The 21,368-nt window shown below is 36.8% G+C and overlaps 1 protein-coding gene across 1 annotated transcript; it reads right to left on the bottom strand.

Annotated features, from left to right (window-relative positions):
• Positions 1–3,097: 3,097 nt before the first annotated feature.
• On the bottom strand, positions 3,098–6,944 carry LOC132037248 (isoflavone reductase homolog A622-like). The gene is made up of 5 exons (XM_059427742.1): positions 6,633–6,944; positions 6,004–6,138; positions 5,070–5,307; positions 3,994–4,197; positions 3,098–3,411 (listed from the first exon to the last, which is right to left on the bottom strand). Exons 1-5 carry the CDS (start codon positions 6,813–6,815, stop codon positions 3,245–3,247), a joined length of 927 nt encoding a protein of 308 aa, XP_059283725.1. The 5' UTR covers positions 6,816–6,944; the 3' UTR covers positions 3,098–3,244.
• Positions 6,945–21,368: the final 14,424 nt, after the last annotated feature.

The following is a 21,368-nucleotide window of genomic DNA, read 5'->3' as shown; positions in this document are numbered from 1 at the left end:
TATTTAGATACAGACTCTCTCCCAAACTTTACCTTTATTTTTTATGCAAATTATACTGTACGTTCATTTGGGCAACAATACTATTAAAATTGACCCATTTTTTAATTCTTACAAAAGATGATCCAATTTTTTCTCTCTCTCACTCTCTTTCACTCTCTCTCTCTTTCTGCCATTATATATATGTTTGTATATATTGGTATATTTGTTAATTATATTTTGTATATTTTCAATATTACTATTTTTCATAATATAAATTTTGGGCTATTTTTTTGCAATGTAAGTGACCAACTTGGATATTTCTGAAACTTTCCCTTTTTTTAGTTCAAAAAACAGTGTTCACTTATCTACTTTATTTTTTTTAGATTAATTTTTATTAAATGTTAACTAACCAAATCTTAATACTTATTTATTTAGGGGTAGTCTAGTCAAATTATCTATTTTTATTTAGAAATTGATAATATTATTTTAAGAATTGTGCAAATGGCTAAGTGGACACTCTTTTTAGGAAAAATAACACTGTATGATACTTTGAAGAAACTATTTACCCGGATTAGCTAATATTTTTTTGTTTACCCAAGCTAGCCAACTTTTATAGCTTTGTTGTTGCTCTGTGGCTTTGTTTATCATTGCTGAAAGCAACTGTACATAGTCAATTGTTTCATGTGATATTCCTAAGTTTATAGCTTACGTGTATAAAACAAATATCAGTGATTGTTACAAATTTAGGATATATGCAGCTTTCACGCTATTATACACTTTTTATACGGTGTAAAAGTGTGTATAAACACTTATTATACATTTTGTATAAATTCCTCATATGTAAACACCTCTTGTATAAATTTGTATAATATTGTACACTAGTGTAAAAGTGTGTATAAACACCTCTTATACATTATTATACACTTTTATACAAGGTTGATACATTATCTACTCCAGGTGTATAAAGTTGTATAATGTTATATATCGTGAAAAAGTTGCTATACGGGGTGTAATTTAAAAATATGGTTACGCAAATATAATTTTGGATGCTGGATTGTACATTATTGCAATTTTCCCCACTTTTTAACCGAAGGAGTATCAATTTAGTGTCTGTTTTAATTGAGTATCGATGATGTCATAAAGTATTCTTATTATTAAATATTTTCAGCTTAAAATTTAAAATAAAAAATGCGGGTGTTTTAAAATAATTATTACATAAATAGATTAATCACATAAAATATGTCACTTTTTTTAATTATACATATCAACCTAAATTGGAACAAGTTTGAGGTTTTACAGTTTATTGAGTCAGAGGTATTTAGTAAGAATGTTTTATCATGTGTTCAAGTACTCAATTGGAACATGTTGTGATTCGAGTGTCTAAGTGAAGTTTATTCTTCTACTTTTTTTGCGCGGATTGTCCTTCTTTTGGGGTGGTCTTTAATTTTTGTCCGTCAAATTGCTGGTCTTTAATTTTTGGCCTTCGCTTAAAAAGGTGACCGAAAATATCTCGAGGTTCTGGGTTCGAACCCCCGCTCAGTCAAAAAAAATTCGCAAGGCAAGGCTTTGCAAAAAGTCTGCTTTATACAACAAACTTTGGCTAAGGCATAACTAACAGTCTGCTTAGTTATGCCTTAACCAAATTTGTATCTTTAGTTAGGCGTACTTTTCCCTAAGGCATAACTAAAAGTTTGCCCTATAGTAAGAATGTTTTATCATGTGTTCGTCTCTATTAGAACTTTTTGTTATACCTTAAGGCAAAGTCTGCCGCATAAGACAGGATTTTTGCAAAGCCTTGCCTTGCGATTTTTTATTTTATTTTTATGTCTAAACCGGAGTTCGAACTCAGAACCTTGGGGTGTTTTAAGCGAATGACAAAAATTAAAGACCACCCCCAATGAAGGACAATCGTGCAAATTGACCAAGTTTATTTACAAATGTAAGAGATTGTCGTTTTATTCCATCTTTAAAATATTAATCACATTCATCCTCCGTTATACTATGTGATTAAATAATTAGCCCACTATTATTAAAATTTTCAAAAATATCCTCAAAGCTAACGAATTTCCATATTGATTATCCAATTTTACTTCATAAACTCATAACCCATTTAACCCCTGACCTAATCCCCATTTTGCAGATTTGATCATCAATTTGGTCTTGGATAGGTTTGTTGGTCTTGTTGGTTGGCATTGGCTGGTAATTCACTTTATTTTAGTTTAAATTTTAGATTTTTATTCATTTATATAAAATGAATTGTTTGCAGGGGCGGAGCTACACTAGCAGAAGGGTGTTCAGCCGAACACCCTTCACCAGAAAATTGTATTGTGTATGTAGGTAAATTTTTATTGGATTTGTAGATATATTGTGAAATGAACACCCTTCAAACAATAGAAGGAGTTCGTCCAGCAGTTAAGGGTGTTCAAAACGCCCTAAGGGTTGTGGTTCGATCCCGAGTTTCCCGTTTTGTTGTGCCTACTTATTTTTAAAACGAGACAGACCAAGTGCTGGCTTGATTTACTTATTTTTTGTAATAAAAAATAGAGTACTCTATGGTTTGAATTACGTCAAAATACAAGGCTTTTGAATAATAATCTTACTTTTTTAATAAATTTATTTTAGAAAAGGGGAAAACCTTTAAAAAAAATAAAACAACAAGACTTCTATGACTTAGCTAATATTAGGTAGTTAGATTTAAAATTTTCTGTGCACTCGCTCATGATCTTTTTTTTTTAAAATTATTTACTACTTCAAAATTTGAACACCCTCAGAAAATTTTTTGGCTCCGCAACTGATTGTTTGTGAAATCCGAATTTTGGGTTTGTGACTCATTTTATTGGTCTGCAGTGTGGTTCTTCTTGGGTTTTTGTCAGGCCATTCAATGGGTTCTTAAAGCAGTATGGGACAAACGGGTCATGGCTTACGATTTGTGGGTTAATTAATGAAGTGAAGTCGGATAATTAAAATGATAATTAGGGGAATCTGTTAAGTTTGAGGGTAACTTTGAAAACTTTGTTAACCATGGGATTAAATTTGGCCACATAATATAACATGTGAAGAATATATTTCATTAACTTCAACAATCACGATCATGACATGAAGATTATGAGATAAAAAGAGCTTTTCGATTAAAATAGTGATGAGACCATAACAAAAAAACATCCAATACAATCGAAATTACAATATTAACATTATTTATTAAATAGAAACAGTTTCAACTTAATCAAATCTGTGTTCATATATAGTAGATTGCAGTGTCCACAGCCTAGACAAATTTATTGTAGTACTCGTTGACAGTTGTGTAGTTGACATCCGGATAAAGCTTGGTGGCTTCGACGCCTGTAGAAGGATCAACCTCAAAGTTTGCAGAATCTCCTTTAACAAAAACTGAATGACATATCGCCAAATTTACTCTTAATCCCAAAGGTCCCTCTGCAAAACACAAGTTGAAAAAGAAAATCACAAGATGGAAATTATTAGGAGAGGCAGAGCTAGAAGCCCGAATATGGATTCAGCTGAACCCTGATTCATAGTTTTTGCTGCAATAGCATTGTTATATCAAGAAATTTATTAAATATATATAGTTTTTGCTGCAACAGTATTGTTATATCAAGAAATTTACTAAATATAGATTTAGAATCCAGTTATTACCATTTGAAGTCTTCATTCTAGAAAGTAGAAGGTAGAAATAGTGGTGGATGATCAAAGCCAAGGTTCGTACCATATTTTAAAAAATAAATAAAAGAAAATTTATTTTTTTCATTTCTTATCTACGTAATGGGCACTTGAGAATACCCGAAAAAAAAATTGAACCGAAAGTTAAAAGAAAAAAATAAGAAAAGAAAAAGGAATACTTTACTATGTATTTAAATAAGCCGTAATTTGAGTATCTAAACGAAATTTACTAACAAATTTAAGAGGCTGGTGATGTATTAAACCTTTCTTTTACAAATTTCGTGTCAATTTAAGCTATGTTACATAAATAAAAAACGAATGGAGTACTTATTACATTACCTTGTATAATCTGGAGAATATGTTCCTCTGAAAGATACAACTTGTCGAGGGTCTTGCCAATCTTTTTCTCCCACAAGGACACTATCTCATTGAAGGACAAAATATTGGCAGAAGGTCTCATGTGAAGAGTTCTATTCAAGGTTCGTGGATCATCTACTGCTTTAATGGTGTATGTGGCTATGTCTTCTTCCTTGACATATATTGCTTTCATTGTGAAATAGAAAGAATAAACAGTCAGCACAAGGCACTTACATAACTTCAACTTTACACTGTTAGTGTGATAAAGCCGGTTATAGCAAATTATTACTTTATTTAAACAGGATATGGAGAGTTACTGTTGTTGCAATTCAACTCAACCTGATAGAGCGTAAAAATTTTCTATCACATAATTTAACTCTTTACAATGAGTTTTAGTTAGGGATTTAGGTTATATATATTCACAGTATAATGAATTGTTATGAAGAGTCCCACATCGGGCTCATATGAGATGGGTGGTCTCTTTATATAGTTTGGACAATTCTCACTTCTTGAGCTAGTTTTTGAGTTGAGTTAGGGTCAAGATCCATTTCTTACATGGTATTAGAGCAGGATTCATCCTAATTTTCGTTTCTCAATGCTGAGCCTCTATAATAAAACTTGCTCACGCTCCAGATGTCTTGGGCGTGAGGGGAGTGGGGTGTTGAAGAGTCCCACATCGGGCTCTTATGGGATGGGCTGTCTCTTTATATGACTCGATCAATTCTCAGCTATTGAGCTAGTTTTTTAGTTGAATTAGACCCAAGATTCATTTTGTTACGCTTAGTGTAATGTTGTGGTAGGGTACTTACCATTTATTTTAGATTACTTATTAATCTTATTAATTAAAGTCACCTCCAATTATCTTTTAAAGTAAGTTCTACATCATCAATATATGCTAATATATAAAGAACTTTTACCTGATTAGTGCAATTTTGCCTGTTATAATCAAGAATGACACAGAAAGTTACGTGTCATTGTAAATCAACTTAATCTGATAGTTTAAATACGTTGTATTGTCAATGCACATAGCATAAACTCTTCTCTAATTAACTAATTACCTTTGGGGTTTCCATTGCCAAAAATGACCACTTTGTCTCTAGGAGGACTTTTAGCTTGTAAGAGCCCTAAGTTGGGCAAGAAGAAGTCAGCAAACCAGTTGCAGATGACATATGTATATGGAATTCCTTGTGCCTCTATCATCCTCCTGATTTTGGCCTTGAGAGCAAAATGTGATGCAGCTGGCTCAACTACATGAACGTGATCCACATCGAATCCAAATTCTGAAGGAAGAAATCTCTGCAACTCACAACATTTTATGCTATTGAACAAAGATTTATGGTTGTGTTTGGTACGAAATATTTTTGAAGCAAAAAATAAGAGTTCTTTTCTATTTATTTCTGGTATTTGATAAGTAAGCAGAAAGTATTATCTCGAAAATATTATGTATAAGTTAGTCAAACACTGGGAGAGTGGAGATAGAGGTGGGGTTGAGGGTTGGGGGTGGGCAGCATTGAGGAGACAATCAGCGTGGAAAATCACTTATGGAACTTATTTTCCTTATCGATAATCAGGGCAATTATTTTCCTAAATTGAAACTTGTTTTCCCAAAGAAAATATTTTAATTTCATATTATTTTAACCAACCAAACATGAGAATACCTCTTAACTCTTTTATAAGTAAATATCATTCGAGCTGAAATCAAATGATATCAGTTGAAACCCACAGAACTGACATTCGCCACGGTTTTTTGTGGTAATATTTAGGGAGTGCAATAGAGAACCTGAGATCTGATGCGAACAATCAGTCGAAGGAGCGGAGCTTAGAGCCTTTACTTTATGTAAAGAGCACTCACTCTAACGGCGTACCTTTTGCATGATGGGTCAGCGAGGAAATGGGAACAGCGGCTTAAGCAAATTTGGTTAATATTTTTAATGTGTGTATCCTCAAACAATTTAAATGTAGTATATATCAAGAAGCTATATCCTTAATTACCTTGATATTTCCAGCTTCGTTGATTGCTTTGATGATGTTCACTTGATCAGCAAATTGACTTCCCCCAACAGTGGCAATCACCACATCAACCTGCTTGATTGCCTTGATCAAGCTTTCTTGGTTGGATATATCTCCCTAATTGTCAGGAAGTTGAAATATAAGACTGAAAGTCAAGGTAATGTCACACTCACAATTTAATAAAAGTATTTTTACACCATCAAATCACCGTGTGACCGTGTTAGTAATTTATAACATAAAACAGATTATCAATTACAAAACTAGGCTCCCTTCTTCTAGAACCCAAAACACCAAACGAATAAGGATTAAGATCTTACCTTATCAAATTGTCCAAAATTTTTTTTGATAACATGGGGGCCAAGTAACGGATGGAGAGCGATAAAAAACCTTTTTTGAAGTACTTATAAGAAATTTATATTTTCAAACTTCTTTCGTTTTTTGGCTCAAGAACATCCCACCCCCACGCCCCAAACCCCCGGACCCCAACCTAATAATTCTAAATTGTATTAGTAATGTAGAAACAAGACATATTAACCGTTACAACATATTAAAATATGGTGATTGTGCAAATATTTACATTATCGTCAGTGTTAAAATTAATGATTACATACGTAAAATAGTGTAACACCATTATTCTTGAATGTGTCTATGAGTTTTGACTTCTCAGGGTTTGCAAGTGTGCTTTCTCTAACCAAAATGCAAGTTGGATGACCAGATTTTACACTTTCCTGCACAAGGTATTTTCCTATATAGCCTGTGCCTCCAATTATTAAGATCTTGCTTTTGTCTTTCATTTTCTACTACTAAGAGAAGAACAAAAGGTAGCTTAGGTCTTTTGCGGAGCTAGTTTGAAAGTCGGGCTAGTAAATATCGGGTACAAAATATTATACCAAAAGAAAAAATGGATTGGCTTAAGGTGGAGGGACTAGAAATTGAAATAGAAATCAAGTTTGGGTATGAAATTGCTGATATTAATGTGGGGTTTATATAGAAAAGTTCAAGCTAGGCAAGGAAATTAAAATATGTGTATATCCGTTCACTGATGACATTACTTAGTTACGTTGCTGGTTGTGTCATTGTAGATGAGCATTTTATTGGAAAATAAGTGGAAATAATATATAGAAAAGATATTAGGCATGTTATAATTTAATTACAACAAACAAAAACATGTACGTAATAGCATGTGGAAGTGATATACAAATCGTATATTATTATACCTTAGTTTCCGCATAAAATATCCTTAACTTTAGTCACTGCACAAGCTCACAAAGATATGTTGAGCTATGATATTTGATAGAGTTTGAGTAATATACATTGTCAGTGTAAACAAATTTTATATTAGCAGGTTATTTTTAGAAAAATTCACTCGAATAGCGGCCCATATTATCAATAAACTCAAAATAGCCTCATTCTTTTTTCTCTACCCTTTTTAACTGTTCGGTCATGATTTTTTTTTTTTAAGCCTATTAATCCAATACGCAGTGATCCATAAATTAAGCCTACATTTTAGGAAATAACTTTTGATAATTATCTAAGCCTACATTTTTAATGTAACAAATGCCAGCTTCAAACTAGTAAAATCAGTAATTACTATACACATAAACTAGAGAACGTGTATCTCACACTGTCTCACACCACCGCTTATTTCTATCATCTTTGTCTTCAACATTTCCAATCCCAATGTAATATTACCTTTCTTCCTTTTCTCATTGATGCTTCTATTTTTTTCTCCACAAATCCACCACCAACTTCTTAGATTTATGTGTCGTCATTAGTAAAAGTCTGGTATTATTCTCTCTCAAATTCATGAATTTTTCATCTACTTTGGATGCTTGATAGAGAAGCTTCAAAGTGTTCTCTGGTAGGAAAAAAATGAAAGCAGTAGAGTTTTTGGTCTAAAAAGTGGTGAAAGTGGAAGTTCCTAAAAAGTTGTTCAATGGTCAAAAGTAATGGACGTTTAGGTGGCGTTATTGTTGCTCCGATGGGTTCCTTCGTCAGTGCAATGAGAGAAAGTACCTTGAGTGCACCGTGAAGTATACACATTATACATTGTATATTCAGTGTTTATTAATGTATAATCAATGTATAAGGTGTACACACTGACTATACATTGCATATATACATATGTTACACATCGAATATGTGCATAATTTATGTATAAGGTATCCACACCTAGTATACATTGAATAGATTGGATATACATGAATTATGCATGGGTGTTGCAGACTTGTTTTGGTAACTGAATTTTGGGTCTCTTGCGCACATATACATCAATTATATCCCTTTTTTATGTTGTTATTGGAGGTTAATAGATGAAAATTTTCCCCAGTGCTTGCTGTGACGTTCCTTTTTTTTTTTTTGAATTTTGGACACAAAATTATCTGTGGATGGAATTCGTTGTAGTTTGCGTTAAAATCAGCTAGATATACATGCCTATCTTGGAATGAGTAATAAATCCGTGGCCTTAATTTTCGGTAGTTAATTTTGTATCAACGAGATCTTTAGCCGAATTCTAATTAATATGGCTATACTATTTTAGGGTTATTTTGTGGAAACTAAAATTTAGGGCTATGCCAGTACTGCAAATATTAATGGGCGGCTATTGTTTTTTGCCCTTGTTAACTAAATGACAAATGCTAAAACAGACCTGACCCCTGAGCGACGCTTTAAGTGGTTAAATATTGTAAATAATGACTTCAAAGAAGCTTCTAGTCAAACTATAATATTCCAAAAAAAGATTACTTGCCGAATTAGCTCGTCATTTGACAGCAATATCTCCAACTACTATACACTACAGTACAATTTTAAGGTGGTTGGGCTAGGCTATATGCATGATCAGAACCATTAATATTAAATTGCATCCATCTCATTCCAATGTTTATTAATTTAAGGGCACTAAAAGTTTTTGTCAAGAAAAGATTCCTAACAAATAACCATTTCATTCCAATATTTATTAATTTAGGGGCACTAAAAGTTTTTGTCAAAAAAAAAGATTCCTAACAAATAATAGACCTGAAATTGATATGTCTACTCGTTTTCCCCTCTTCAATTCCCAATGAACAATATGATAATGACCTATCATTTGCTAAATTTGGTCATATATATGCAGAGCCGGCTCAAGGGCCAAGCGGATAAAGCTACCGCTTTAGGCCCCCAAATATTTTAGGCCCCATATCAATTAAGTAGTATATTAAAAGTTGGTCTTGTGTAAATATTTTGAAAAAATCTAGTAAAGGGTATAAGATCTATAGAACTGCTTGTTATGTAATTTAAATTTATTTATATATATTTGAGGTAATTTACATACGTAATCCAAACTATTGTTCTTTTTTTCTATTCTCATAAAAAAAAACATATGTATTTTAATACTCTCTTTTCTTCCTTCTAGTAAATTATTTATTCTCACGAAAACAAGGGTAAAAGTGAATCAAATTGCACTCGTTTTTATTTTTTCTCGGGTTGTCATGCATAGCAGTAAGCAGATAGAAGTCATTAAATTTTGGTATAATATCGAGTTTAGGTTCTATTGTTCTAATAACTTGCTATTTTTTAATGTCTTTTCTTTTTAATTTGTAATTTTTTAATACTTGCATTTCAATTTATGTGACGCACTTTGTTTATTAGTACGTTCGGAAATAACAACTAACAACTTTGCATTTAAAAAGCTAGAAAAGTACACATCAAATGATGTATGCATGTTTTGTTTTTAAAAATAAATAAATTTGGAGCCTCATATTGAAATTTGGTTTTAGGCCACCAATTTAGTTGAGCCGCCCCTGTATATATGCATACTAGGGGTGTGCATATATTTCGGGTAAAATCGATAATCCGAACCAAAAAAATGTTATTGATAATCTCCCATGTTGAATTATTGGTTTAACAGTTCGGTAACGGTTAAGAATTTGTTTATTACCAGGTTATCGGTTCGGTAACGATTAGTCCAGCCGATAACCTGATAATAATTATTAAACTATAATCTTACCCTTATAATTTAGTATCCAGCAATGTTAAGAAATAGCCTTCCTACCTCCCAAGGTAGGGGTGAGGTCTGCGTACACTCTACCCTCCCCAGACCTCACCATGTGGGAATATACCGGGTATGTAAATTCAGGGGCGGATGCAGTAAGAGGCCAGGGTGTTCACCCGAACACCCTGGATAAAAAATTACAGTGTATATTTAGGGTAAATTTTCTGTGTTCATGTACATATATTAACTTTTGAACAGCCTGAACATATATTACAGTGTATATTTAGGTCCAGTTATTTTTCCGAACACCCTGAGTGAAAATTCTGAATCCGCCACTAGGTATGTTGTTGTTGTTGCTGCTGCTGCAATGTCAAGAAAAACAGGCCATTTCTTTAATAGATGACAGCATAAAAAGCTGCCAACCATATTAATACAAAAGTTATAGACGCGCAATATTCGTCTACAAAATGAAGAAAGCAGAATTTCTATGCTATATTGGTCAGTTGAACAATTTAGAATTTCATTGTCTAGCTCATATCAGTTAACCCGAAATCGAACCGATAAATCGACAACCAACATCTTGTCGATTTGATTATTGATTTAGCATATTTACGGACCAATAACCAATAAGTCAAACAGATAACATTTAAAACCGAACCGATAACACTAAAAGTAATTTTCAAAAGTTCAACGTTCATGCATGGTGGAAATTGTCGCAGCATAACTCTCGTTTGGGACCATGTGAGCGAGATCTAGGATTACTCAGTTGTAGGGATGGCAATAGGGTAGGGCAGGGTGGATGAAGTCTTGCCCTATCAAAGATTCAACCAGCGCCCATGCCCCGTTTAACAATTTTTCTGTTTTTCAATCTGCTTTGCCCCGCCCTATTTAGCACTGCCCCGACCCGTATAGCTCTGTTATTTCGGGATAATTTTAGAGACATTCCTTTAGATTTGCCTTCATAACACTTACCTTCCTTTAGATTTGCCTTCATAACACTTAGTTTTCTTGTGGTTTGAAATATTACAATGACCTCCCTTATTTTGATTTTTCTTTAACCAAAACTAGTTTTAAGGGAGGTCATTGTACTCCCTTTTATTTTTAACTGACTGTGATTTATCCATGCATGTGATAAAAAGAAAGAGGAATGAGTTCTGAGTAAGTCTTGAACTTCACGTTACGTAGAGTTACGTTTGGATTAGTTTTATTGAAATACTTTTTATAATTTAAAATTTATATCTAAAACTAATCTATGTACATGTACTTCCATTAATTTCTTTCATTTTCTTATTTAGGCATATAAAAACAATCATTAACATTTTAAAAAATGCCAAAATCTAGAGAATTGAAATTCACAGAAAACAGCTACCAAATGCCCAGCTGTTAACTAGTAATAAAGTGACTCGTCAGTCGTCACTATTTTATAATGAATCTAAATAAAGAACAATATTTTCTGTAGTCTCTTAGTCACACTAAACTGATAATTGTCCAGTTGGTGTGCTTTAGAATAAATTTTGTCGTATCTTGTCTAGATCTTATATCTAAGTCACAGAAAAGAATCTTTTGTGGATTAATTATAAATTTAAGTAGGCGTTTGGCCCCGAAAACTAAATATTTTTCACTTTATTTGGAATTTTGAAGTTGAAGTTGAAGTTGAAGATGGAGTTGTATTTGGTTATAGTTTTTGCAAAAAATATTTAGTTGTTAGAATATACTGAAAGTGAAAACAGGTTTTTAGGTGTTTTTCAAATTCCAAATACATTCAAGTTGCATTTGAAATTTCGTACCAAACGTTGATTTCCAAATAAAGTGAAAACGTTTTCCGAAAAAAGGTGAAAAATTCTTATGGCCAAACGGGTCCTAAATGTAACCATTGCAAAAGAAGATATAGAAAGCGGCACACCCAACTGGAAAAAAAGAAATTCTAGTTTGTTCTTGAGTTTGCTAAAACCTTGCTTGCCCCCTACCTAACCCATTTATTATTTTCTGAAAATGGGCTTTGACCCGTCCTACCCGCCCCACCCCGTTAAATTGCCCTGCCCTGTCCCATTAAGGTTTTTTCCTGCCCGCCATCCCTAACGATTAGGGTAAATAAATTTAGCCTAAAAGTGATTCTTACTCTTAATGAGAGATATGGTGTTCGAGCACTAGTACTAGGTATGAAAAAAATCTCAATCGGAAACTCTAGACATCAAATTTTATTGGACCAAATCCATAATAAATTTGGATTAAATCCTAAATTCATAACATGTCGACCAAGTTAAACTTTGGTTAATAAGTCGAATTAATTATTTAAGTCAAAAGTACATGACTTGAATGAAATTCAAATTATATTCGTTTGGGTTAGTCCATTAAATTGGGCCTCTACAAGACGAGTCCAACCCACGTCTTTCTAGCCCAAGGTCCGCTTGAATTACTTGGAGATCAAAATACCCCCAAGATCTAACTCACACCTATATAAAAGGGTCGCACATTCCCTTTTGAGGAGATCTTGAAATTTGCATAGCATCTTGACTAGAGGTAGAGGAGAGCAACAACGCCTACATAAGTCTCCTCCAAACGTCTTCAACAAGGAGAGTTTGAGATACGTTTTCCCTAAAAAACAATCCAAAGTGCTGCTCAAAGTTTTTCGAAGATTCAGCATATAAACAAAAGTTCATCCTTCATTCGAGAAAGATGTTACATTGGCCCTCGAATCAAGGTGAACAACATGTAGATTAGAATCAAGGGATATATCCAGATAGTTACGTTGTACTCACAAAAAAATTAATAAAATGATTTTTTTTTCTCACATTTGTTTTATGATTGCAGTTATTTATTTCCCCAAACTCAAAATACAAATCAATCCGCTTCAGTGGCCACACTGTCTGTCCAACAACTGCAAGACATGATAACAAACACCATCAGAGCTCAATATGACGGATCGTCACAAAGCTCGTTATACTACTCAAAACCTTATACCAAGAGGATCGATTGTCAATTATGCCAATTGGATATCAACCACCAAAGTTGCAACAATTTAACGACAAAGGGAATCTGAGGCAACTTATAGTGCATTTTGTAGAGACTTGCAGTAATCTGGTACACATAATGATCTTTTGGTTAAGCAGTTAGTGCGCTCTTTGAAGTTTTGATCGGTATACCGATCTCGAGCGAGAATCAATTGATAGTTGGGAGCAACTTGAAAAGGAGTTCCTCAACCGCATTTACAACGCATGTCAAATGGTAAACATGATAGATTTGACGGCCACCAAGCAACGAAAGGATGAACCAGTGATTGACTACATCAACTGTTGGCGATCTTTAAGTTTAGACTGCAAAGATTGTCTCTCAGAAATGTCTACTATTGAAAAGTGTATCCAAGGAATGCATTGGGGTCTTGCATACATTTTTCAAGGACTTAAGCCACAAACTTTTGAAAAATTGGATACACGAGCACACGACACCGAGTTGAGCATTGCAAGTCATGGAAAGACTTCACATGTTTTCAATCCAAGGAATGAAGGAAAAGAATTCAAGTGATCATAGAAGCACCAAACAAAATAAACCATGGCCGTAGGAGCAGCATTTGTAAAAGTCTCTGCTAAACAAAAAAATGAAGGAAAAAGTTACAAGTCAACATCCTCTAGAAGAAAAGCGTCATCCAGCCTTGAAGGAGTTAAAAGCAAAAGCTTACCTTTTTCCTGACTCCGATGTCCCTTCAATTCTTGACGAGTTGCTAACCAAGAAGGTTATTAGACTTCCTACATCAAAATGACCTCATGAAGTGAATAAAGTCAATGATCCCAAATACTGCAAATTCCATCGCGTGGTGAGTCATCTAACTAAAAAATATTTCATCCTGAAAGAGAAGATCATGGCGTTGGTTGGGGATGGAAAATATCATTGACTCAGAAGACACAGCTGACGCAAATCATGCTAGTGTTTATCTTCACAAGGAGAGCCCGATGCCAGAAACTCGAAGAAGTAGGCGTTTTGTTGCGACCTCTAAGATTGGATAGGGAACGATCATGTTTCAATTTGGGAGAGTTGAACCAGTTAAAGTTCTCGCATTAAAGGAAACTCCAAACACTTGCAAGGTGGATGGCCATTCCAACCAAAATGATGGTGAAACTTGGACTTTGGCTACTCACAAATGGCAAAAGAATCAAAGGAACTATTGAGAATCGAATTCCAAAAGCCGATACAACATCAAGTGAAAATACTCTTCAACCACAAAGAGGCACGATGTCAAATACTGAAAAAATAAAATATTGCTTCATTCTAAAGTGCTCGAAGGCCGGTTACATTATTGGTGTTCTTTCCCAAACTACTCCTCGATGCCCGAGCTTAAATTGCAAATCCAGTGCTCTTCACACACTAGCCTAAAATGCAAGTTTCTACACTCTTTTTAGCACAATATAAAACTGCATGTTTTAATACTCCATACCACACGAGTATAAACTACCTACAAAAAAAACCCTAAAAAAATACACTCCTTCTGAACTACGTAATGACTTGACCCTCTTCACTAAGGTACGTAGGCAACTTAGAGTTTCATTCTAAGTGCAGTCACATGAGTAAAAAAAAAAAACTTATTCCTTCAACACAATGGCCAAAGATGAAAGAAGGATCGCTTTAAGTGTCTCGTCGTCAAGTCACAAATGAGAGAGATAGAAAAAAAACTTATTCCTTCAACACAATGGCCAAAGATGAAAGAAGGATCGCTTTAAGTGTTTCATCGTCAAGTCACAAATGAGAGAGATAGAATGCGCCACATTCTCTCTTTTTGAAGAAGTTAGAAAGGGCTACTCCAAGTGTCATTTTGCTAAGCCACAAGGATGCGATACACCATGTAATTAATCTATCAACATTTCAAGCAAATGAAGGCTCCTAGTTGTTTCTACCAAAACTGCTTGAAAGGTCGATGCACCAAGTGGTTCCTCGTCAATTTTGTGGACATCACTTACATTTGCTTGGTTTGATATCAAGACCATTTGTACTCCATATGGGGGAATCATCAACTAACTATGTGTACTTGCTTGCTCTGGCTGCACAAAAAAAAAAAAAGGATACTCTAAGTGTATTTCGCCAAGCCACAATGAAGAGGCGCTCCATGTAATTTTCCATCAAATCTTGAAGGATAAAACACCTCATGTATTTTCATCAAGATACGAGAAGGATGCTCCATGGACTTCTTCACCAAATTGTAAGAAGAGGACCCCATATGTGCTTCTTGCGCCAATCCGCGACGATGAGATGCTCTTTGCTCTTTTTCGCTAAGGTTGGAAAGGGATACTTCAAATGTTCTCTACCAACGCACCAGGGAAAGAGGACACACCAAGTGGTCTCTACTAGCACCACAAGAGTGGTGGATGCACCAAGTTTTGTGGCTAAGCGGTCTGACCAAATACATGGTCGCAAAGACACCAAGTAATGTCCTGCCAAACTCGTAAAGACTCAAGGAAGGAGGAAGCACCAAGTTGTTCTTCACCAAAGTATAAAAAAAAAATCACCAAGGAAGGATGCACAAAGTCGTTTCTCGGCAAAGCCGGACGAAGTGATACAAAAAGTTTCATCAAATTCGGGCAGACGAACATTCCAGATAGCTCCACGCCAACCAATAATGGATGAATTCTAAAGGCCTCTTAGTAGGGGTAGGCATAACTATCAAAAAATGAAAAATCGAACCGAACCGAATTAATTCGGCACTTCGGTTTTGGTTCTTCGATTTTTCAGTTTGGTTACAATTTTCTTTTTTCAAAAATTTTGGTTCGGTTCGGTTTTAGGTTATGGGGTCCTGGTTCTTCATTTAACCGAAGAACCGAACTTGTATACATGAGCTCAAAAAATATAATACTCAGACAGCCACTGCCACTCAATAACTGCTTGTAACGACATGTTTGCACATTGTTCTTTGGCTGCTGCTGGTTCGTGAATGTATGGTGTATGTGCATTGTGAATTATGAATCCTTCAAGTGATTGAATTCCAATGAAAATTATGGCTCTGTTGTCCCCAGTGGGCAATCTAGCAGGTCATGCCAAGTTCCTCTTTTTAGTAGGAACGTAATGTAGAAGGTGTATGTCAAAGGAATGAACATGATAACTACTTTTGGCTTTTCCTCCGTGAGATTAGTCCACTATCATCATGAATCCTTCTCGAAACTCTAAGAAAAGTGTAGTTTATAACACAAAACTTAGAGCTTCGAACCTTAAAATAGCCCATTTTGAATTAAAAACATAAAATAGCTCATTTTTAATCAAGAAGTAGCCCATTTTATAAGCAGAAAAATATCCCATTAGTCAGGCCCAAACGAAAAAAAAAAATCGAATTAAAAAATCTGAACCGAACTAATTTGGTTCGGTGTCCGGTACACGCTTTCCTATACCGAAAACCGAAGAACTGAACTAAAATTTGAAAAAACCGAACCGAAGAACCGAACGCCCACCCCTACCTCTTAGTCGTCAGGAATTTTGCTTGCTCTTTACAACTTCAGGAGATGGTTGTGATATCTCGTGCATCCTCTCGGTCTGATATCAATACCATTTACACCCTCTCAAAGACCTACAAAAATATCAAATAAAAAAGGAGAATAATCACTCATGAAGCATGCTGTCCGGAATAACATCAGATTATAGCATCTACTTCAGAAAATTGTGTCTCAATCCATGCCAGGTTGATCAATAAGGCGAACACACTTCCCAAACCTCCCGATAAACCAAGATGAACAAAATGTCAACAATGAGTTGGGTATTCTGGAATACGAGAAGGATCAATTAGAGATACAAACAGAACGAGTTAAGGCAGTATCTCAAGAATAAAAATATCAAGCTTGCAATATTACTTGAGACTAGGGTGAAGCAACGTAAATCTACTGGTGCTGAAAAATATCACTAAGGCTTGGGGATTGGCTCATAGTTATAATGCAGCAAGAAATGGCAGAATTTGGTTGATTTGGGACCCAAGCGGTTATAGAAGTACAGTGTTATTGGGTGAAGCTCAAGTTCCACATTGTCTTGTCCATGACATTGCTAGGAATCTGGAGTGGGATATTTTTGTGGTGTAAGTGTACAATTCCACTGAATAAAGAAAAGAACAATGGGATGGTCTGATCAAAACTACACAGTTGATCGCTAGTCCATGGTTAATTTGTGTAGACTTCAATGCAACACTGTATCCAGCAGAAATGTTAGCAAGTCAAGGCTAGCCCTGTTCCACCTCGCCCTATCCAGTTTACATTCCTAATTGATTTTGTTATTGGTAAGGAAGATGCTTCTAATATTAAATTAAGTAAAGAATACATGGGAGCCATTAGAAATGCTAATGGGATACAAGATGTTAGCAATAGTAGCTATCCTATTTCTGAACTAGAAGGATCCTGAATCCTACTGCTAGCTACTGAGTTGTTTTTACAAAAGTCTTGATTACAAAAATTGTAGTAAACTTGTTGAAGTCCATTGCATCCCGATTTATACTTTTGGATGTTGTAACCCCTCCTTGATCTGCTTTGAGGAGATCTATAACAAAAAGAGGAGCATGTTGAAAGATTCGTAGGGATACGCTATATTTTGTGTTCTGTATTGTGTAGAAAATTTTCCTTGTAATCCCCGAATGGTCCAAATGAGCACGAGCATGTTCGGTCTTTTCTTCAACCGGGTATCATACCGGATGCAATTGACCCGAGACAAGAAAAGCATGTCCGTTGGTCCGAGTACGCAGATCTAAGATCAACGCGTCCGTTGGTCTGGTTAACCGGTTGCGATGTTGCCATGCATTAGGAAACCGTTCTGCCATTTTGTACTGACGACCGTACGGGTGTCAGACCGTACGGTCCTACTTTATCTTTTTTAGGGCTTTTGTATTGCATTAAAAGGCCCATAAGACATACCTATAAATAGAGGACATTCTCCCCCTTTTTGGGGTTAGCTTTTTTCAGATCTCAACATTGTAATAGTCAAATATATTGAAGCTCTCTCTCTCTCTCTCTCTCTCTCTCTCTCTCTCTCTCTCTTCTCTCTCTCTCTCTCTCTTTACTTATTCATTCAATATAATATATTACTTAATATATATATTTGACATAAATCATAATATATATACATATATATACGCGCGCGCGCGCGCGCACGCACACACACACACACACACACACACACACACATATATATATATATATATATATATATGTTGCAACAAACAAATCCATAGACATTTCATACCAACCAAATAGATTAAAATTCATCCACATATCCTATACCTCACTTACAAATTTAATTGTTACCGAAATCCGGGGTAAACAGTTTGGCGCCCACCGTGGGGCTAGGATAATAGTGGTTTTTAATCTTTGTTTCTTCCTTCTTTTACCTGTTGATTGAGGAATCTGCTAATTTGTGTAAAAAGCGGACAAAATGGCAAGCAGCGGACAGTCCGGTCATGTCAACAACAACAAAATTGTGGCTGAAAACGAGAACAACAGTGGGTTACGAAACCTACCTGCAGATCCAATCGACCCAAACTCTGTTGATTCGAGAGAAGGCCTCAACCGCAGAATACCGTGAATCAGGAGAATGCCGCCTTTCCGGCCACCGATCCTTTGAATACTCATAACTCAATTACTTTGTCCCGGGCTCAAGGCCGGAAAACACCGGATACTCCGGATGAGATTAACTTACGTTTAATATTTGAAATGTTGCAGGAATAGGGGACCGCCATAGCCGAACAGGGAATTGCTATAGCTCAGCTTCAGGGCAAAAACGACAAGACAACTCCGGTAAGGTCAAAAGGGGTCACCGAACCAAGGAGGGATGAAACACGGATAGTCGAGAGTAATGGATTTGGAGCTGGATCATCCACCGAAGTCCTAAAGATACTCGAGACCTTGGCAAAACGGGTAGATTCAACGGAGAAGAGGGTGGAAACGTATAACTCTCGGGTGGATCAGATCTCGGGAGCTCCACCGATTCTGAAAGGGCCGGATTCAAAGAGGTACATTCAAAGGCCTTTCCCTCCTAGTGCGGCTCCGAAGTTAATCCCGAAGAGGTTCAAGATGCCGGATATCCCGAAATACGATGGTACAACGGACCCGCAGGAGCACGTGACTTCGTACACCTGTGCCATAAAAGGCAATGATGTCGAAGAGGATGAAATTGAGTCCGTGTTGTTGAAAAAATTTGGGGAAACACTATCGAAAGGAGCGTTGACCTGGTATGACCATCTGCCCGAGCATTCCATCACTTCCTTCGAAATGCTCGCAGATGCGTTCATCAAAGCCCATGCCGGAGCTAAAAAAGTACAAGCCCGGAAGGCGGACATCTTCCGAATAGCCCAAAGGGACGATGAGTTGTTACGAGAATTTGTGAACCGCTTCCAAAGGGAACGGATGGAGCTCCCTCCGGTTCCGGAAGAATGGGCTGCACAAGCTTTCACCAAAGGGCTTAATCCTCGGAGCTCGACTGCTTCATTCAAACTGAAAGAAAACTTGTTGGAGTATGAGGCTGTAACCTGGGCAGATGTTCATAACAGATACGAATCAAAGATTCGGGTAGAGGATGACCAACTCGAACTTCCCCCGGGACCTATAAATATGAGCAAAAGCTCTGAGAGGTCGAGGAAAAATTACGAGCCGGAGACGCGACCATCGAGGGAAAGGTACCGGCCATACTCTCATTCGAAAAAATTGAGCTTCAGGTCGGAAAAATCGAGGGTCGGCCCTAGTCACTTCTCGGGTAGGGGCGATAAACGGGCCGAACGCCCGTCAAACAGTCGAGGCCTATCATTTAGAAGTGATGCCGGGAGTTCGGCTAGCAACAAAGACATACCGAGGATATCGGAATACAACTTCAACATCAACACCTCGGACCTCGTCTCAGCTATCGGCCGTATCACGGAGGCTAGATGGCCAAGGCCATTGAGGTCAGACCCGGGTCAACGGGACCCGAGCGTGGTGTGTGAATATCATGAGACCCATGGGCACAGAACTGAAGACTGTCGTCAATTAAGGGAGGAGGTGGCTCGTTTATTGAAGAATGGCCACCTTCGAGAATTCCTGAGTGAACGAGCCAAAAACCACTACAAAGAAAGGGAGAGTCACAAACGAGCCGAGCCGGTGGAACCTCAACATGTAATCAATATGATAATTGGGGGAACGGATGCTCCACGAGGGCCGGTGATGAAACGAACAAAGGTTTCCATTGTACGAGAGAAGCGCAACCGGGACTATGTACCCGAGGGTTCCATCTCCTTCAGTAACGAGGATGCAGAAGGCATCATTCAACCGCACAATGATGCATTGGTAATTTCTATCCTTATTTTCAAATCACAAGTTAAACGTATTTTGATTGACCCAGGTAGTTCGGCCAACATCATCCGGTGGAGAGTGGTAGAACAGCTAAGGCTACTCGACCAGATTGTACCGGTAGCCCGAGTACTCAGCGGGTTCAATATGGCAAGCGAAACCACGAAGGGAGAAATTTCTTTGCCGGTCAACATTGACGGCACCATACAGCAGACGGTATTCTATGTCATCGAGAGAGATATGAAGTATAATGCTTTGCTCGGCAGACCGTGGATTCATAGCATGAGAGCAATACCATCAACACTACACCAGTTGCTGAAGTTCCCGACTCCGGAGGGGATAAAAACTATTCGAGGCGAACAGCCCGCAGCAAGGGAAATGTTCGCGGTCGAGGAAGCGCCCCTTTTTCAAAAAAGCCGGATCAAAGAGATGATGAATTAATCGGAGGCAAGGACACCAAATAGCAATTAAAGAATATGGGTTCGAAAGCGGAGCAGAAGGGATCGGACCCGGTTGGTGAAGAGGACGATTTCGGCGTGCCTAGATCGTTTGTATTACCGGATGACTCGGATGCAACCAAATCTACCGTGGAGGAGCTGGAACAAGTCATCTTGTTCGAACATCTACCGGATAGAAAGGTATACCTGGGCACGGGGTTAACCTCGGAGCTCAGGAACAAGTTAATTAAATTTCTTCAAGCTAATGCCGATTGTTTTGCATGGTCCCATATAGACATGACAGGTGTGCCACCAGAAGTCACGACTCATAAGCTCAGCCTCGATAGGAAATTCCCCCCGGTGAAGCAGAAAAGGAGACCAATGGCCGAGCCAAAACATGCCTTCGTAAAAGATGAGGTAACAAAGCTTTTAAAAATAGGCTCTATCCGGGAGGTAAAATACCCGGATTGGCTAGCTAATGTAGTGGTGGTGCCAAAGAAAGGTAATAAATTTAGAATGTGTGTTGACTATAAGGATCTGAACAAAGCATGCCCGAAGGATTCATTTTCGATGCCTCACATCGATCGAATGATCGATTCAACGGCCGGGCATGAGATGTTAAGTTTTCTCGATGCTTACTCTGGGTACAACCAAATCCGGATGCACCCGGAG

Source organism: Lycium ferocissimum, chromosome 11 (assembly GCF_029784015.1).
Source record: "Lycium ferocissimum isolate CSIRO_LF1 chromosome 11, AGI_CSIRO_Lferr_CH_V1, whole genome shotgun sequence".
NCBI classification, from domain to species: Eukaryota; Viridiplantae; Streptophyta; class Magnoliopsida; order Solanales; family Solanaceae; genus Lycium; species Lycium ferocissimum.
This window is presented reverse-complemented; position numbering and strand designations above follow the sequence as displayed.